The sequence below is a fragment of the Neospora caninum genome, chromosome VIIb, assembly GCF_000208865.1.
Source record: "Neospora caninum Liverpool complete genome, chromosome VIIb".
In the NCBI taxonomy this organism is placed as follows: domain Eukaryota; phylum Apicomplexa; class Conoidasida; order Eucoccidiorida; family Sarcocystidae; genus Neospora; species Neospora caninum.
The window spans coordinates 2696793-2715669 of record NC_018394.1 but is presented as its reverse complement, the minus strand read 5'-3'; the positions used below and the strand labels follow the sequence as shown (position 1 = coordinate 2715669).

The 18877-nt window shown below is 56.2% G+C and overlaps 2 protein-coding genes across 2 annotated transcripts in view; one reads left to right on the top strand and one right to left on the bottom strand.

Moving 5' to 3' along the window:
- The window catches only part of NCLIV_027310 (putative ATP-dependent nucleolar RNA helicase), a gene marked incomplete at both ends in the record, with an annotated part of 8457 nt that extends 1506 nt beyond the window's left edge, over positions 1 to 6951 (top strand). The window contains 11 exons of the mRNA XM_003882925.1: positions 586 to 777; positions 1106 to 1444; positions 2044 to 2243; positions 2612 to 2708; positions 3530 to 3916; positions 4256 to 4353; positions 4495 to 4628; positions 5136 to 5347; positions 5710 to 5784; positions 6182 to 6303; positions 6717 to 6951. Of these exons, the coding sequence (XP_003882974.1) occupies positions 586 to 777; positions 1106 to 1444; positions 2044 to 2243; positions 2612 to 2708; positions 3530 to 3916; positions 4256 to 4353; positions 4495 to 4628; positions 5136 to 5347; positions 5710 to 5784; positions 6182 to 6303; positions 6717 to 6951 (2091 nt within the window). The remainder of the gene's footprint in view (positions 1 to 585; positions 778 to 1105; positions 1445 to 2043; positions 2244 to 2611; positions 2709 to 3529; positions 3917 to 4255; positions 4354 to 4494; positions 4629 to 5135; positions 5348 to 5709; positions 5785 to 6181; positions 6304 to 6716) is intronic.
- Positions 6952 to 9219: 2268 nt separating this feature from the next.
- On the bottom strand, positions 9220 to 16022 carry NCLIV_027300 (conserved hypothetical protein; the record flags this gene model as incomplete). The annotated part of the gene is made up of 11 exons (XM_003882924.1): positions 9220 to 9318; positions 9617 to 9677; positions 10474 to 10533; positions 11082 to 11118; positions 11512 to 11672; positions 12112 to 12326; positions 12865 to 13039; positions 13657 to 13715; positions 14494 to 14557; positions 15134 to 15227; positions 15431 to 16022. 11 exons carry the CDS (start codon positions 16020 to 16022, stop codon positions 9220 to 9222), a joined length of 1617 nt encoding a protein of 538 aa, XP_003882973.1.
- Between the last annotated feature and the right edge of the window lie 2855 nt (positions 16023 to 18877).

Below are 18877 nucleotides of genomic sequence, written 5' to 3'. Positions count from 1 at the left end.
ATCGGCCTTTTTGACACCTTGCAGAAGTTTGAGGAAATCAGTTCACTTTACCTTGACAAAAGCTTGGGGGGGGCAACCGTACAACAAAAGGAGGTGGAGCATTCCACGCAAGTTCAGGGAAAGGGGGGTTGTTTTCACGCCTTGCCACAATTGTTCCAGTTTTGGGGGAATCCAATGTTTTCGGAATCCGCACGCCTGCCTTTGGGTCCGCCTCCAACTTGTCCGGCCGGGTTTTTATCCCCCGTTTGTCTTGGTTTTTTTTCCCCACCCGGCCTTGGGTTTTTTGGGGGGGGGTCTCTTTTTGGTTCCCCCTTGTTTCTCCTTTTCGGGGGAAAAGCTCTCGTTGTTTTCCCCTCGTTTTTCCCCGCTTTCGCTTGGCCCTTTGTTTGCCTTTTCGGAAGGGTTTCGGCATTTTTTGCGGGGGTGGGGTTCCCCCCCCCCCCCCCCCCCCCCCCCCATGTGCCAGCCGCGCCGTGCCCTCTTGTGCCGGACTCATCGCTCCACTGCATGTTGCAACAAACACCATTTTCTCGCGTTTCGTGTGTGCCTTCGTCCGCTTCCTCTCGCTTACGCTCTTCTGCGCAGGTGATTCCCTTGGCTCTTCAAGGGAAGGATCTTCTCGCGCAGGCGCGCACCGGCAGCGGAAAGACACTCGCCTACGCCCTGCCGCTGCTCCAGCGCTTGCTGGAGAGACGCGAAGAAGAAAAGGCAACGCAGCCAAGACCCGAGGGCCTCGAGGCGCTCGTCCTGGTCCCGAGCAAGGAACTTTGTCTGCAGGTGAGAAGAGCGTTGACAACCGCGCAACAAGACAAAACGAGCTGAGGGCGCGACGAACGCGGATCGCAAAGATCCCTTTGAATGGCAGGCAGAACGGGAATCGCGAAGGAGACACTCGAAAACGCAAGGCCAGTCGTGTGGAAACGACGCTTGCCGTCAAACCGCGAGGCACTCCTTACCTTCTTTTAGACGAAATTACGGAAAGATAGATGTACATAAATGCATGTGAAAAACTTCTGTGTAGAGTTACGTAAATGCGCAGACGGATGGATAGCCTCTGCTCACCGTGGGTGCGTTTCCGGTTCGTGCCTCCGCGTTGCCTTTTCAGATTCACGACGTCTTTGTGGCGCTCCTGAAGTACTGCCGAGACTTGATCACCGTGAACCACACTGCATTGGCGTCTTCGGGCTCTCTTCTGCCTTTCCTGCCGCCTTCCATTCTGATTGGAACGCCCGCGGGAGTGGTGGCGTACTTGGGGAAACTCGACAGCAGCGCGTCAATCAAGAGTTTGCTGCAGCGAAACCTCAAAGTGCTTGTCGCCGACGAGGCCGACTTGCTGCTTTCCTTCGGCTTCGAAAGCGAAATGGCCCGACTTCTCGCCTGCTTGCCGGCAACGGCCGAGAGACACTACCAAGCCCTCCTCGTCTCCGCGACGCTCAACGAAGAGGTGAGCGAGCCGCGAGACAGCGGCGCAAGACGGCCTGACGGTCCCGCCTCTCGCGCGCGCGGCGTGGAGTTTGCGCGCCTGGCGCGCAGCTGCACAGGACACTCTACGCAGCAACGCTCAGGGGCGACAGATAACTAAGAATGCCTGTGCGCGCGCGGCGAGGGAGGCAACCGCGCCGGGGGGAGATTGAAGGTCACATTGGCAGGCGGAAGAACGTGGCGAACTTCAAAACACCGCTAGCTACTTGAAGAGAGAGACAGGGAGAGAGGGAGAGAGCGACACAGAGAAGAGACAGAGATGGATGTCAAATGAACAGAATTCAAAAAGGCGGGGACGACAGAGACAGAGACGCATAGAGAGAGAGCGAGAGCGGACACCACGTAGCTAGTAGTTCAGAGTCGTCGTGCGGAGAAACGAAGAGGACAAGGAAAGCGAACGACACAGCGAAAGGACACTATAGTATATATGTATATATACTTTATATAGATATTATATATATATATATTATAGACAGATCTTCTATATATTTTAGATATTATATATATATATATAATGTATACAGAAATGAGTGCATGTGCCGGGTTTGTCCTGCTTTTCAGGTTGCGCAGTTACAGCAGATGCTTTTGCATAAAGCGGTGATGGTGGAGATTGATGACACTCTCCAGCAAGCGTCGTCTCAGCTGTCTGAATTTTATCTCTCGTTACCGAAACCCGGCGACAAGTGGGTTGTCCTCTATGCTTTCCTGAAGCTCGATCTCGTCCCTCGGAAGTGCCTCATCTTCACTTCCGGCGTCTCCAGGTGAGCCGCGCGAACGAGCAGACACGAATCGACAAACATCTCTATACTGTGAAGAAGCTACAAAAGCGTAAAGATTCCTACATTAGGAGACGCAAATCTGTAGACATTTGTATGCATGTGTGGAAGCATCACTCGGGGGATGCATCGCTGTTTGCGGGGTAAGCGTCCTCGAGAGCTCTGCGACAGCGACTCGGCGGCAAAGCCTTCTGCTAGTGTTGCCGTCGTGCGTGGTGCGTGGGAAGGGAAAGGCATGAAAAACAAACAGACGAAACAGACGACTGGCGCATGCGTACGGAGAAAACAAGGCGACACATGCCCAACGCGGGAAGCGAAACCTCCGGAAACCAGATGCTCTTGTGTGCGTTCAGCGCCTACGCCGTTCGCATTTTCCTTGAACGCTTCGGCATCAGCTGCGGCGTCCTGAGTCCGACGCTCTCGCTTGAGTCTCGTCAGTCCCTGATTCAGGTGCGAGCACAGACCCGCTGCGCGCTGGAAACGAAACGGGGACGAAACACAGAAGCACGGAAAGTGGACAGGTGAACTCGTGAGCCTCGTGCGGCGTGTTGAAAGAAGCTGGGGACTGTTTTCCTTCGATGCCAAAATGCGCCTGTGCGTCGAGGCGGTGCGGTGCCGCGTGGGACGGCACCGGTAGCCGAGGTCGAGTTTGCGACAGACGCAGTCGTGTTATGCACCAAACTTCTCGTCGTGCGAATGCTCAAACGGCACGTTGAACTCTACACAGTGGACAATATTTCTTCTGGCGTATCGCCAAGCGCTCGGTTTACACCCGTCCCTATTTGGAGAAACAGTCCTTGCAGAAAAAAGATTCTCAAATGGGAGTTGCGGATTTAGCTCGACGCGCCTGTCTGGGGTTTTGCCTGCGCACGGGACGTGAAAGGAGAGCGGAAAGGCACTTTTTTGGACAGTGCATGCGATGCCTAGCCTTTCGCCCCTGGCGCCTCTGTCTACGCTGCCTGATCCCCCCCTCTCTCAGCGTATATGTATGTATGTATGTATGTATGTATGTATGTATGTATGTATGTATGTATGTATATATATATATACATTTATATATAGAGAGAGCGGGAGAGAGACAGAGCAAGAGAGCGAGAGAGAGGGAGGGAGAGCGCTGGCGAAGTGCACTTTTGCGTGCAGTACTGAAACGTCAGATTCGAGCGCCGAGACGTACCTGTATCTTTGTTGTAAGAGGTCGAAACCAAACGGTACTTTTGCACGAGAAGAGACAGAAGAAAGACGCTCTTGCTCTTCCTTGTTTTCCGTCTTAGGCATTCAACAAAGGCCTCCTCGAAATTCTCATCACGACTGACGGCGCTTGGGACGAAGACGCACAAGCTGACGAGGGAGAAGAGGAAGACGAGGGAGAAGAGGAAGACGAGGGAGAAGAGGAAGACGAGGGAGAAGAGGAAGACGAGGGAGAAGAGGAAGACGAGGGAGAAGAGGAAGACGAGGGAGAAGAGGAGGAAGATGAAGACGAAGAGGAAGAAGACGCAGATGAAGACGCAGACGAAGACGAAGATGGAAAAATGAGTTCTGAGGAGGAAGACGAATCGGACGACGCCAGCGCAGAGGCTGCGGCGGAAGCAATCCGCAAAGACGCATCCTCTGAAGGCGGCGAGGCTCCGAAAAAGCGAGAGGCTTTCAAGCGCATGCCGGTAGGGTTTCATTCCCGCGCGTTCGTGCGATATACGGCAAACACTAAACCCTAAGCACGCATGGTAGCAACTCTCTTCGGGTCCAGGTCATTCCTGTGTAATTGGTGCGCGGCGCCACGCGACGTCACGCGAACCAACGGAAGCCTGGCGAGCAGGAGCGGCGGGTTTGTCGCGGGAGTCTCAGGTCCGCGTTACGAGGGTCAGCTTGCTTGTTTGAAACGCGTGCCTCGTTACCGGTTTTCTCTCGCTTCGAGGTCTCCTGTCCCTCACAAGGCGGTCACGCCTTCCCCACGTTTCGCGCCTTGCCATGGCATTGTTGGATTGTGGTCTTTTCTGCAGGACGACGAATTCGGAAGTCACAGAGGCTTGGATCTCCAGAGCGTTGCATGCGTTCTCAGCTTCGACATGCCTCGAAGTGTCCGAAGCTACATTCACCGGTGAGGACAGAAAAGGCGGAGAGAGGCGTTGCTTTGCTTTGCTAGCTGTTTATACGCGACAGGGCTACAACGCTGCTTGACCGCATAGCACAGAATCGCAATCCGAACACCTCCGTTTTCTCGCTTTTTTGTCTCTCACAGAATTGGGCGCGCAGGCCGTGGCGGCGCCCAGGGCGTGTCCGTCTGTCTAGTCAGCCAAACGGCCGCTCGGGAGGTTCTTCTTCTTCGCAAACTCGTTCAGCTCAGACGCGAGGGAAATAGCGGTGGATCGACAGGTGAGAAACGAACAACCAGACGACGAAAAGGACACCGCAGCGACGAGACGAAAGCTGTGCTGCCTGCGCTACGTGAGTTGTCTCTTTCCAGTTCCCTCGTGTCTTCCCCTTTCCGGTATCCTTCTCTCGGCAGTCTGCCACAGGGGAGAAAATGTCCGGTCTGAACGTTTCCTTCTGTCGCTGTCGGCGCACGCGCGCTCCAGAGGTCGGTGTCTCATTGCCGCACGTTCCCCCTCCCCCTGCGGCTCCACAACGATGAAAACACGTGCCAGGTTGTGTGTGTAGCTGGGTTTCGATATCTATCTATATATCTATACATATATATATGTATATATATGTATATATATACATATATATGTGCATGTATATATATATATATATATGCATATGTGCACCTCCTCGAGAAGGGCGGAACGCTGCGTGGCTGCAAAGCCCATTTTGAAAGGGCAGTGAGCTGTCAGTGGACAAGCCGCTGGCGAGTTTCTGGCGGTGTCGTTTGCTTTCCAGCATTGAAGCCGCTCTCGCTGCGTCTCCAGGACGTTGAATGTTTCCGGTACCGCGTGGAAGATGTTTGTCGCGGCGTGACGAAGCGTGTCATCGCAGCCCTCGTGGCGAAGGAGCTGCAACAGGAAGTCTTGCGGTCGCGAAAGATGAAAGATTTCTTCCGCCGGAATCCGCGAGACGAAGAAGTCCTGCGCGCCGCATGCAAACAGCTAAAGGTGAGAAGCAATGCCTCCCGACGCACACCGGAAGAGAGGTGAAGCTTTCTGTTATTTCCCGGGATGTCGGGGGTTTTTTAGGGGTTCTACACGGACAGCCTCCTCCACTCGGCGATCGTCACCGCCGTCCTCCGTGTAGACAAGGTCTGGTCGGATTCGCGTCTCCGGTGGGCGTATGGTGCCTCGGACTCCCTTCACGTTTTTGCTTGCCTTTCGTTTTCCACACCTTCTCCGCATTTTTCACACCCGCCACGTGGGTCTCGGAACGCGGTTAGTCTGTCTCGATGGTCCAGAGTGTCTCTCTGTTGAGGCTCTCTTTTTCTCATATTTGCCTCTCGACGGCGCTTTTTTGCGCCTGGCAGGATCGCGCTCTGGCGGGCCGTGGCCATCTTCAGCACTTGCCGGCGTATCTCCTCGCACAAACCCCTCCGGCGCAGGTAACACTCCTCTTGCTTCGTTCAACGCCGTGCATTAGACCACACTAGGGCTCGTACCGATATGTATTTTGCGCATACATACATATACATGCATCCATAAATACAATCAACTGCATGCGTGCATATTAAGGTATATATATATATATATATATATATATATGTACCTTAATATGCATATATATACGGTGTAAATAGATACACATATATATATATATATATATGTGTATACGGATATGTTTATCGGTGAAGTGGTGTGTCCGATTTCTTTGCGCCCCAAGGTAGTATATAGTGACGCAGCTCCTTTGCAGGGGGCTGTGGGCCTCCGGAGGGGCGGCAAAGTGGCGTGGTGACGCACCCCACACCAGCTGCGAAACCTGTTTTTGCGCCTTCTTTCCAGAAAACAGCCGTGCAGCTGGCCGTGGAGGCGCAGGCCGTGCAGGGTACGCAGGCGACGCAAGAGAAGCGCGGTCTGAAGCGTCGGACGCTCGTTGATCCTCTCAAGAGCTTCAAGGCTGGAAGGTGAGGCCGCGGAAAGAGGGCGAAACAACTGGCGAAAGGAGTAGGGAACACAAAACGTGCGCAACAAAACGCGAAACGGGTCAGAGCGGATCTCGGAGAGAGAGGCAAAGGAACGGGCACGGCGAGAGAGGCAAAAAAACGGGCACGGCGAGAGAGGCAAAAAAACGGGCACGGCGAGAGAGAGGCTCATCGGTTCTTCTCTTGATACGCCTTCGTCGCAGACTCGACTGCCGGTCTGTCAGCCTAGAGCTGTGGTGGCCTGGCGCAAAGTTAGTTTCGTTGAAGGCTTGGTTATTTTGTTCTCAGTCTAATACGAACAAAATTCGATTTAGCTGACAAAAAGGAGGACGGCGCGTGCGTGCTTCCCCGCGAATTCACGCTCTTTCTTGACTGGTGCGTCTGTTCCCTTTCAGTGACAAGCGGCGCCCGGGAAGGCCCGGCCGAGGGCCTCGCGCCCAACGCGGTCGTCGCCAGATCACCCGAGAGAGTCAGCTGGCGCGGGAACCGAACCACGCAGAGACTGCGCCTGAGCACCTGCCTGCATTGTCAGGAAGGAAACTGTGGAAAATGAAGCACAACAAGAACCTGTCGAAGAACCAGCCGAAAGGCAACTTCTTAAGGGTGAAGAAGGGCAAAAGGCGACACTGAGCTTCGCAGGGGTTGACGAGAGATAGCGGCGCGTGCTAGAAACATGGCCCGGTTTCGGCCGCCCCGAGAGGCGCACGCGACGCCGAGTCGAAGAAAGGGAACCAAAGAGAGAGAGGAATGGTCTGTCGATGTTCTGAACGGGGGACGTGGCGACCGATGCGGAAGGCCGGAAGCGTGGTGCGATCGGGAAGAAAGTGAAAAAAGTTACGGGGGGTGTGGAGACAGGGTGCACGCCAGCTAGCCAAGGTGCGAGTCAGCTAGCTCCCAGGAGCCCGAAGCGTCGACCTGCGCCCGGGGCGAGTGTTTTGCCACGCTGAGTGGGAGGCCACCAGTGGAAATGCAGTGACGGCGGAGACAACGATGAGTCACCAAGGGGGGGACAACGCGTCGTTGATGTCCCTGCTTTTCTAGGAATGGATCGTACCGCCTAATGCACAACCCACCTTTAACCGTTTTGCTAAGCTGCATGTTCATCCACATCTCTGTCTTTATCAAGGGGTTTGACGCGAGCCTTCCCAACAGGTGAACAGATCGTCGCCTTTACTGTCACCCATTCGGAGTCGAGGTGGGGCTAAAAAAAAGCTTTTCTTTAGTCTGCGAGACTTGGCCCTTTCCTCCCCCTCTTCTGCCTCGCGTTGCGCCCCGTTGTCTCCCTCGGCCTTTGTTCTCCAAACCGTTCGATGTAAACGATGTTTGTTCGCTTAACCTTTCGACATGTAAACACGCGCACGCACATCTTTTGCAGGGAACCTACGCGGAGAAGGAAGGTGGAGAGGCGGACCGTCGCGTGACGCATTTTACAGAAAACCTGCGGTGTGGCCCGCTCCGCTCTATCCGCTCCATTCCCGGCGGCCCTTACTAGACCCACACACACGCACGCAGAGGAGACACTTCTGGCCGGCACGTGAGTGTGGGCAACTCAATGCGTCGTCCTGTGGCGCGCCGCGTCTGCAGGCGAGGGCGGAAGACGGGAACAAGCCTTTCTGGTTTTGGTTCTCTCTGGCGCACGCTCGAGAGACAGGGAAACAGCCAAACACAGAAGCTAACCGTGGACGACATGAGCGAGGCGACGGAGACATACAGCCCCCCCTTGTTGTCTGTTCCGTGCCCGCTGAAAGCCCCGAGTTGAAGGCGATCTCGGAGACGTCTTTTCGAGTACGAAAGACGCGCGGCTATTGCGGACTCTCGCCCTCGTCAGCCTCACACGGCATTCCGACGGGTGACGCCAGCTGGACGTACACTCCGCTTAGCGGCAGTCTTTCGTCATTATATCACCCCTCTCTATCGCAGGCGTTTGTTGTGCCCGTTCTACAGCAGTATGCTCCACACGCCGCGTAGTTCGCTTCTGTCGCCAGATGCACCCTAACCCGTTCCAGCTGAAGGGAACGGCAGGGCGACGTTGGGGCCAAGCAGCAACCGCCGCGCAGGCGTTGTGTGGTTGCATGCATGTTGCCGCTCCTTAGGGCACGAGAAAGACGTGAGTGCCCCGCGAACGCAGGGCGCGTCGAAGGACACGAGCGATGTTTTGAGAGCTTCGTTACGAACGGGAAAATTTCCAACGGAGGCGGAGGGCGAGTCGCCTCCCAGAGGAACGGCGGGCGCGCGAAACTACCGGCAGAGGCAAGATGCGCCAGCCTTTCGATCCTCCCGCGGGATTCCTTGTCTTTGCTCCACACCTACGGGTCCGATTGCCTCCCGTTTCGAAAAACGTCTTTCTGCCCCGAAAAAACCAAAACACAGCTCTGCGCTATCCGTTCTTTTCCAGTCGGGAGACCACCGCAATTCGCCAGAGTGTTTGACGCGCCTTTTACACCGTTACCTATAATCGTTACCTACGAGAGAGTGGTGATGTCTCCACTCCGGTTCCCTCTTTCCAGCTCTCCTGGCGGCTCTAGACGCTACTCTAGCTGCCTTCAAACAGCCTCGCTCCATCTGGTCTTCGCGGCCTCGCCGTGCTGCCGCACCTCCAGCCCCTTCAGCCTCCCCACCAGGCTCGGCACGAGCGCTTCGCTCTCCCAATCCCCCTTTTGTCTCTTATTCCCCACTTTTGTAAACACACCGATATGCTTGCAAGCTTCTGTGGGGATCAAACAACACCTCGAGACGCCGTCTCCAGATGCACACTTCACTCTTTTCGCCGCACGCTCGTCTCCGTGGCGCAATTCTTCGCGACTGTCGGGGTCGCAGTTGGCGTCGTCGCCTTTTCAAATTTCCTTGATGGTCCGGCTGCGAGATTCCGCGCGTTCCGACGCGTGCATCCCCCGTCGGTCAGACGTTGAAGTTCTTGAGGCCCTCTTTGATGACCAGAGTACCGGCTTTCGCGTAGGTGTCGAGAAGCATTTTCGAGGACGTGTGACGCATCACAGCCTGAAAAACCAAAGGGGTTAGAGGACACGAAAGAGAGTCAGGCATTTATGCTTTTGAGCCTTCACTGGAATCGGAGACTTGTCGAGCTTCCTGTGCGTGGACGCCCAACTTTTTTTTTCTTGGGCACCGGACGCCCAACTCGTTCCTTCCCTCAACTGTCTTTTGGCCTCGGCGCTCTCCCCGGATCGTCCTGAATCTCGATTCGCGCGTGCCTTGGTATCCCTCCCTTCCCACTGTCTCTCGTTTTTGCGGTTGCCACTGCCGCGGTTTCGGTTTCTCCACCTCGCTTGTCCCTCACCTGCGCAACAGGCAACGGCACCGGCGGATTCGATGTCGCCGCCAGCGTGGCAAAAGAATGTCTGAAAGGACAGAGACCAAGGAGGGGGAAACGGGACAGATGGAGGCAGAGAGATTGCAAGACAGAGAGAAACGCAAACACTAAGAAAGCTGCTGAGATCGAGGAAAGAAGGGGAAAGCGAGACAGGACGCGAAGACACCAACCCCCAGGAGCCCCAAGCGAACATCCCTGGTGCTGGTGAGCACCTTGATGTTGTATTTGCCACTCAGAGAATCTGTTCAGAATTCGGGAGTGGTCTGAACACAGTGTCGGAAAAGGCTTCCTGTCGCTTTCGGATGACGGTTCACACAAATCTGAGCCTGTTTCTCAGTTTGCGAGTCTGCGCGTCGGCAACGCCGGTGATCAGGGAACAACCTGCCGAAAGCAAGCGAGACGTTCGAAGCATCGCGCGGCAAAAAAGACGCAGAGGCGAGGGGGACTGAAGCGCCACAGAGATAACGCAACGGGAGGGCGAGATGGGCACACACGACAATGTGGACATACGCGCAGATCGCAAAGAAGACGAGACAGAAAAGTTAGAGGCCTGTCACGTCCCACAATGCCGAGTCAACCAAAAAACGCAGACGCGCGAAAGGGTGCGGCACGGCTGAGAAGGCACAGAACGCCGCGAAGGCGCGACGAGAGAGTCTCCAGCCAAGACGGCGAGGGCGACCGAGGGCAAAGCTCACCCCCAGAGGGGAGTGGCAAACGGCAAGGAAACGGGACGGGAGGTCCGGAGAAAGAAAAGGGAGGCGAGAAGGCGACCATGCACGGCTCGGGAGGCGGTCTTTCGAGTCGCAAAAAGAATCAAGACGCACCTCAGCAGATACGGGAAGATTCGCCGGCGCTCGCCGTCCGGGGTTGTCTCGAGGGATGCTCTGCGAAGCGCAGCAGAGACGCAGCGAGTCCAGTGCATGCAGAGAGGTGCGGCAAGGGGGATAAAAACACGAACGAATAAAGGAGACAGAGCGGTCGACTGATCTGGTGAGGTCGCATTCGTCGTTTCGGCGGAAGGGGAGGGGGGCCTCCACACCGGTCAAAACGCGCTTCGACTGCACATTCGGGAACAGCAGAGTTCGAAGGATCCTTCCTAGAAGAGCCGTCTTGTCAAGAAACCTTCAGAGACAGCCAGGCGAAGCTTGTGGCGGTTTCCCGGTGCATCTAAAATGTGCCTAGCCCAGCTGAAGAATGAGAATGGAGCGAAGAGGCTTCTTTTTAACGCAACGTCTCAAGACGCGATAGTCCTTTTACGCCCTGTGCCACGTTCTCCTTGTCTCCCTTTCGGCACAAACTTCATCGACAACAGAGCAAACAGGCCAAACGTCGGGTCGCCTTCCTTCGCTTCCTGGGGCACAACTGCTGAGGTTTTCGTGCGCTTTGCTTGTCTTTTCCTGTCTTCGAATTGTTCGAGATCTGAGACGCGAACCTTTTCGCTGCAGCCTGTAAGGCCTTCTTAAAGCTCCCTGAACGCAAACAGGAAACCCTCAGAGGGAAAGAATCCACTCCCAAACGGCGACGCCAATGCAGTAAATGTGCTGTAGCGGCGATGCTGCACTCTCCCGCTTGGCGGGATTTGCTGTATACGACGGTGCCTCCCAAAGGTCGCCTTCTGTGACCGGACAACCCTGGCTGTGCCTCCGTGCCGCGCGTCTCTACCATTTCCCCACAAGGATCTTTGCATCGACCGGTCGGTCTTAGTGCATTTGCTGCAGAGGCGTGAGACCGCGCCCCGAGTATGAGGCGACGTCGCCTGACTCTCAGCTCTGACTCGCTTCCGGCGGCGGGGCGTGTCTCCGTCCGACCCCCCGTCACACCGCCTTTGCGGAGACACCTGTCTCCTGGACTGCACTTCTTACTCATGGGGCTCTTCGCCTTTCTTCCAACTTCTTCCGCCTCGCCGTTCGCCTCCTCGCTGCCCGCCGCGTGCTGCTCGTCGCGCTTGCCACTCTGGAACGGCCGCCTCGCGCCCTCCGCGTAGAAACACAGCCCCGAGGCCGGGCTGCCTTCCTTCTCCCACCTGAAAAACGAGAACAAGGATGAAGAGCAAGCAGCCATGTTCGCGCGCGCTTCCCCGTTCTACGAATGCAAAGAGGGTGAGCGAGAGGGAACGTGTGCTGCGACGCTTGAATCTAGAAGGATTCTTCGTTTTGACAAACGGCAAACATCGTAGGCGCGGATCCAGAACCTTCGTATTTATGCTGGGGCCCTGAGACATCGACGGGGTCTTTGGTGAAACGCGACTTCAATTTCGATTCCCTCGCGAAAGGCGTCGAACGCCGGCGTTCTTTGCAGCTCTACGATGTGCGGAAGAAACCAGATACATCCGGAAACACAGGGAACGAAAGCGGTAGCGAAAGAGAGAAAAGAGCGAGAGGGAGAAATCAAAAGAGATAGAGACGAACAGCTAGGTTCGAAAAGGTGTATACATTGGCAGATATCGGCGGGCGTGTTTTTACCATTTGAAGAGCTCTCTTCTTGCGAGATCGGTGAGGGGAACGGCTGCGCGCGAGGCCGCTGTTTTCGAGCCTCTAATTGACGCGATATTGCTTCTCCAGTCAATGTCCTCCCAGTGCAAGCGAAGCAGTTCGCTCGGTCGCAGTCCGATGCCGATGCCCACAGCAAACATGGCGCGATGCATGACGCTTCCTGCTGCATCCAACAGCCGTGGGACCTACGAGACGCGCACGAAAGACACCGATTCTCGAGATTCGCGCAACCGCGAACCACGCAGAGACGAAGAAGCCTGCGAAGGCTTTGAAACAAAGGAGGCTGCAGAACGCGAAAGAAAAAAACCCGGAGCGACGAGCGAGAAGCGCATAACAAAGGTCGCGGGGCTGCCCGTGCGCGCAGGTGGGAACTGGATATACCGGGAAGCTGACGAAGGGCGACCCGGACTGTGAGAAAAGAAGAGGGAAAAGAATCAGGAGAGACAAGAGAGTGATGCGCCATGCTCTCCTCCCTCCTCGTGGAGAAACACATGTATATTTGCCTATGTATCTGTGTATAGCTCGAGATGTACATCTATATATATATATATATATATGTATAGGGATATGCATATGGAATGTGTAAACCAGTCTAGGTGGAACGCGACGGCTGCATCTGCATGTGTGGGGACAGGCAAAAGCAGTAACGTGTCCCAGGGACACTCCGAGGAGGAATGGACGAAAAGCTTGACCCTCTCGGCGGCAGCGACGCGAACCGTATACCTCTCTCGCCCGAAGGGGCTCGGACTGCAGGGTGCGCTTTGTGCATCCGCGGATTCGCCGGAAATCGTGTGATCGCGGCAGGCGTCCGGTGTGTACACCGTAGCGAAGGGCGGCCTGGTAGGCGATTTGGTGGAGGGTTTGCGTCCTCGGCGAGCAGTTTCGTTTCTTGAGGACTCTGCGAATGCACCACGCAGACGAGTGCAAAGAGGAGAGACGGGGAGCGGGGATCGACCTAAGGCGTCACTGCCCCATCAGCAGGCGAGATCGGAGCGAACCGACAACCCGACACGGCTGCGAAATGCCAATCGAACGGCAATCGAGACTCTGGAGAGGGGCGCCTGTCTTCGGAGTTTGGAAAGGCGCGAACTTGAGAGTGACGCCCAGCGGCAGGCTCAGGCATATCCTCTCTGCTCGCTTCTGTCTCTTCTGTTTCGCGCGTTCACTCTGCCACAGCGCGGGAAACGAGACGGCGAAAAGGGGAGAGACCGAAGACCGCAAAAACAGGGAAAAGAAATGCGTGGGTTCGGGGCACGTGGCGGACGGTAGAGAGTGGAACTGGAATCTGCCTACGCAAAAGACTCTGCGTGGCCTTTTCCCCCAGTGTATGCTTTCTACACTTAGCCCTTTTTGGGCCTCCGCCCCGCGAGTTGCGAGCTCCGTCACCACCGATGTGTCAGGAACGCTCAAGCGTCCCTCTGTGATCGCAATGCGCCTCGGCAAAACACGTGATTCTGGGGTTTCTCCCGTCCTCCGTCGTCTAAAATGCGGAGAAGCGTCGTGCTCATAGCTCACTTTAGGTACCGTTCCCAGTGCACGCCTGAGAGCTCGGACACAGCCACGTCGCCCAGCACCTGCCGCACACACGGGCGACAGCACGCGACAGAACGAGCGCGGCCGCGCGATCGAAAGGCCGAAAACCAGAGAGCGAGAGTGGAGCCGAGTGGACGTGGCATGGGCACGGACGGAGAGACACACGACGCGGGTCGCGAGGGAGCGCAGACGCGAAAGGGTAATATTGCGTCAGGGCACAGACAAGAGACCTGCGCATGCATGCCCGTCAATTTCCCGCCGGGAGTCCCTTCTGTTCCCTCGCGTCCTTCGTCGGGTTCTCCAGGAAAGCGACGAAAGGCACAGGCAGGGGCGCCGGCGAACGAAACGGGGGAGGCTCCCGATGTGCGCAAGGGTAAAAAGGGAAAAACGAGACAGCTGAAATGGAGTCGACGCTCCTCTCTGTACGGAGCAGGAGGCACCCAAGGAGACACCAACCCTTCTCTGCGAACTGTGGAGAGAGACGCCTACACTTCAGAGGCGCGCGAGTCAAGGAAACAGCGGCGACAAAAAGACATAAACTGAGGTTGCCCATCCATAGAGGGAACATGTTGAAGATCCTGACTCTCGCGCACGCATTTCAATATATACAATGATTCATGCCACACATGCAAGTAAGTCTTTCGCAATATGTATATATATATATATATATATAATCATGCATCTCCACATATGTATACATCTGGATGTGCATATAAAGTATATATAAATGCATGGTATATATTTGTGAAAAAGCTTGTATGGGTGAATGTGCAAATGAAGAGCGGACGGAAACTGCGGAAAGGAGAAGCGGTGACGCACCTCGAGGATGGACTTCCAGAATCCTCGCTCGACGCGACGCGTGTGTTCGCCGACTTCTTGTTCTCTGAGAAAAAGGAAAGGAATAAGCGGATAAAGACAATGTTCTGCCTTTACGGTGGCGGCGTTCACACTCTCTCCTGTCCACCGCCGTCTTTCCTCCGGCAGTCGTGTCTTTTCCTTCGAAGACGAAGACGAAAGGACGTTTTTCCCTCCGTTGGTCCCACCTTTGTGTACGGAGGCGCCCGCAAAGGGGCCATCAAAACACTCGGAACCGAACGGTCGAGATCCCGCATGTGGCGAGAAAGGAGCTCCCCAGCGAGTTGCAAAGGCTGCAACGCAGTGGTCGTTTTCTCGACTGGTTCCTCGCTTTGACTGAGGCATTCGCTTGCACCAGAGAACACGCGCAAAAAATGCGACCGATGGAGTCTTGACGGCACGGCCCTCGCCACCCACACAAACTTCTTCTCAACGGGGGTGACACGGCTTCTTCCTCTTTTTCCTCTTTCCTCGCGAGCAAAAACCAAGCGGTCCAGACCCCAGGTCCCTGCCCTTAAAATGGGAAATGCGGCACGGGTCGCGTCGGCTTTTCTCGCATTGTGTTTCCAGTCGAAAGAAAAGATCTCCTCCGGCGTTCTCCTACCGAATGGGAAGAAAGTGGTTTTCAATGAAGACGCGCAGTGTCTCTCGCGCAGCCGCTCCGGCCGGTGCGCCGCAGCCCCCACAAAACTTTGCTCCTGAGAAAGTGAACAGTAGATACAAGCCCGAATGCGGCGGCCATGAGCGAGACGACGAACGCGAGCAAAGAAGGCAGTTCACATGGAAGAAAGGGGGCAGAACAGCAGTCGCTGCGGAGACCGGAACCGAAGATCAGCAGGGGCGGAAAAGGGGGGAAAGAAGGCGGGCATCCCCAGAGAAACCGTGTTGAGAGAAACCTCACTCTTGTTCAGCCTTCTGCCGCATTCGCCGCATCTTGCTGGCTGTCTCTCTGTCTCCTCTTCACACTTTTCTTCTTCAGTCTCGCGTTGTCTCCCCTTCGAGATCTTCTCAGTTTTGGCGTCGCCTGCCTTTCCCGCCGGACTCCTACACGACTCCTGTGTGACGGCTCGGCTGGTTTCTTCTCTTCCTCCCGGTCCCTCGCGTGTCCCGAGCCGGTCCTCTCCTGGGTCTCCTGCGTCTTCCGCGCCTTGCCCGTTTCTCTTCGCCTTGCTCCTCTCTCCGCTCCCCTGTGGCTTCCCACGACCTTCCTCTGATGCGTCTTCCGCCGCCCTCCCCGTCTCTTGCTGCGTCGCCTCCCTCTGCCCCGGGTCGTCTGCGAGATTCCCGGCGCCTGGTGGCTCCGGCGTCTCCTCGCTCCCGCCTTCCTGGCAGTCTTCTGTCTCTCGCGTCCGTTTCTTCCGCCTCCTCTCCCTCGCCTCTCCGCCGCTGCGCCGGTTCGTCCTCTGCGCCGCCTCTGTCGCATCTGCGTCTCTCAATGCGCTCGCTAGGCGACTGAGGATCTCCTCCTTCTTGTCCTTGCTGGAAGGATGCATCTTGCGACACTCCTCTTTAAGCTCCGCGAGTGTCCGGCTTCTTCGCGCGTCCTCAGAGAGGCTGTCGTCTTCGAGTGGATCCTGTCCACCTGAAATGCGATCCCTGCCATCTCTGCCTTTTCCTCGCTCTCCGCGGATCTGTCGGCGACGCTGAGAAACACGAGCGTCTACTTCCCTCGCTTCTTCGTTCGCGCCTCTTTCCACTTCCCGGCGGCTTCGCGGGCCTTCCCTGGTGCGCGCCTCCTCAGTCAAATCTTCCTCACAGAGGCGAGGTGCGTCCAGAGCGGCAGAGGCCGCTTGTCCCCTCGGCTTTTCCTTTTTGGCCTTCAAATCTCTTCCCTCCGCGAAGTCGCCTTCGCCTGCTTCCGCTTGTGCTCGAGGCAACGCGTAGCAGGCGGCAAGGCCGCGAAGCGAGATACGCCTTCTTCTCTTCCTGTCGAAAAGCACAGAGGCCGTTTCGTTGCCATCGTCCCGCGCGGGGAACGGTGCCGAGGGGACAGATACCTGAGCAGAGCCACGTGGAGGGCAGAGCGCGGAGCTGCACGTACAGCCCGCGAAGCGAGAAGGAAAATCGTCGCGGGGAGAAGCCGCAGAAGGGAAGGAAGAAAGCGAGGCAGGAAAAGAGGGAGAGCACGCGGGACGAAGGAAATCGGAAACTGCGGAAGATGAAGTGAAGGGTCGTCTCGGATGCGAAAGCGAGAACCTCTTGGGAGAAATGTGATGCGAGCTAGGTGCCGACTTCTGCGGAGAGAAAAACGATGGCTCCGGTTGCGCGACGAGGAAGCAAAGAACGGAAGAACACGAAGGGTTCGCCCGCCGCTGGGAAGCGGGCTGTCTGTACACTTGAGCCAGAGAGAGAGGAGACGTCGGCAAAGAAGGGTGCTCAACAAGGTGAATATCCGGGTTCTCTGTCCGAGAGAAAGGTAGGGAATAGATCACCGCCGCGCACGGGAAAGAGACGCGCGGACCAGAAGGCGAAGCCGGGGAAGAGCGAGAGACTGACGCGTTTGAGGATCGAGAAAAAGAAGAGGCGGCGGTTCCTGAATCGCCGAACTCGCCATTGTTCGCGCCTCGCTCCCGCGGCAACGGAACAAGGAGAGGGGCTGTGGCGTCCTCGGAGCGGGCGAGGTGGCTAAGCGAGGACGAGGCAGCGAACGGAGCTGGAGAGAGATAGGAAGGCGAAGCAGCCAGGCGCGAGGAAGGACCGGGAGACGAGAAAGAAGAGTGAAGATGGTGCGACAGAGAGGCAGACGCGAAGAGTGTCGCTCTGCTGGTACTAGCCGCTGGCGGGTCACCGAGAGCACGATGAGACGAAACGGGGCGGGAAAGAAGGAGCACGAGGAAGAGACGAAGGACCAGGGAAACAGAGAAGACAGATGGAGCAGGAAAGAGAGAGGAGAGAGGCAGAAAGAGCGGACGCTGATCGCGCGGTCCGCACATCTGACCGTCGAAGTGAAGGGGGAAGGAAATGAGGCCTCGGAAGGAAAAGAGAGACAAAGCACGTACGAGAGGCCGAGAGCCCCAGAGCCCCAGAGGCGGCTAACCAAAGAAAGAAGGGCCGGAGAATAAGAAGCCAAACCAGATCGGGGTTTGTTCGGCCATGGGTTTCGCTGTTTTCCTAGGAGAAAGGCCGGGGCCGAATCGAAGGAGAGATCTCGGAGGGGCCGGAGAGAGGACGCGCGATATTCTGGAAAAGCCCTGGTTAGTGGCAGGAAAAAATGCAGTCCGGCCTCCTGGTTGTGGAAACGCGGGTGTGATTCTCTGGGAAGAAAAAAAAGGAAATCGGTGTCTAACTCATGGTGTGTGTATCTGGAGTGTAAGGACAGTTGATGGGAAGCCAGCTGAACCTCGTGTGCTGGCGTTTTTCTCAAGGTCTGACAGCTTGGCCGTTTTCTCCACCAAAAACCGCATGCTTTCCGCCGTGGTCTCCCTCTAGGGACACTGGAGAAGATCCCTCTTTTTGGACATGTGTTTGGGTTCCGGGAGTAGCGTCTCACTTTGTTTGTGCGCTTCTCGTCGATAGTCGTTGCGGCTGTCTTGCCCTCCAGCGCGAGACAAGGAAAAGCGAGAAAGTTGCAGTGACCTGGGCGGGCTCTGGCTGCCGAGCATGCATGCGTGTGCCGCCTTATATGCGGTTCTGCCTGGTCTCGTTGGGGCGGCGACAGGCGTCAGCGGCAACTGCGGAAAAAGAGGGCGAGGGCGCGCGAATGTACGGCGCTCGTCGCCTGCGACAGCATGTGGAGAGAAAGGAAGCGAAGGAGACTGAAGCACTGAAAATCTTTCTTCGTCTATTTTGCTGTCTTTGCCTCCTTTCTTCGCTCTTTCCTGGTAAGCGGAAATATGCATTCTTGCGTACGGGCCATCTTTCGCTGGAGGGGACAGAGGAGACGGACAGAAAAAAAGGAAAAACTCCCCCACACAGGCAGAGGGCAGAAACGGAGAAAAAGAATCCAGGTGCCCCCTGGCTTCGCAAAAACAAAAGGGACGGTTTCTTGGGGAAACGAGGGGTTGTCTCCGGGAATTTTCGCGTTTCCGTTTTTCTTCGTTTCTCGCATGCCTCGCTTAACTGCTCCTTTCCCGAGCGCAAAAACGGGCCTCTTCCTTGACTTGCCGCGGGAGCTTGGGGGAAAGAAAAGTCCGAAGAGAGCGAGACGGCAGTCTCCGTGAAACTGGAGGCCGGGTGTACGTACACCGCAGGGTGTACAGGCAGGTGTACGTGTTTCTCTTTGGAGTTGCATCTGCATTCGGAAGTGGACGCATGTGTGGAGCTTCGCGGGGGCCAGGATGAAACAAAAGAATCTTATGCTACACTCCGATGTCTTTGGCGCTGCTTCGCTAAGACGATCCTGGGGAGG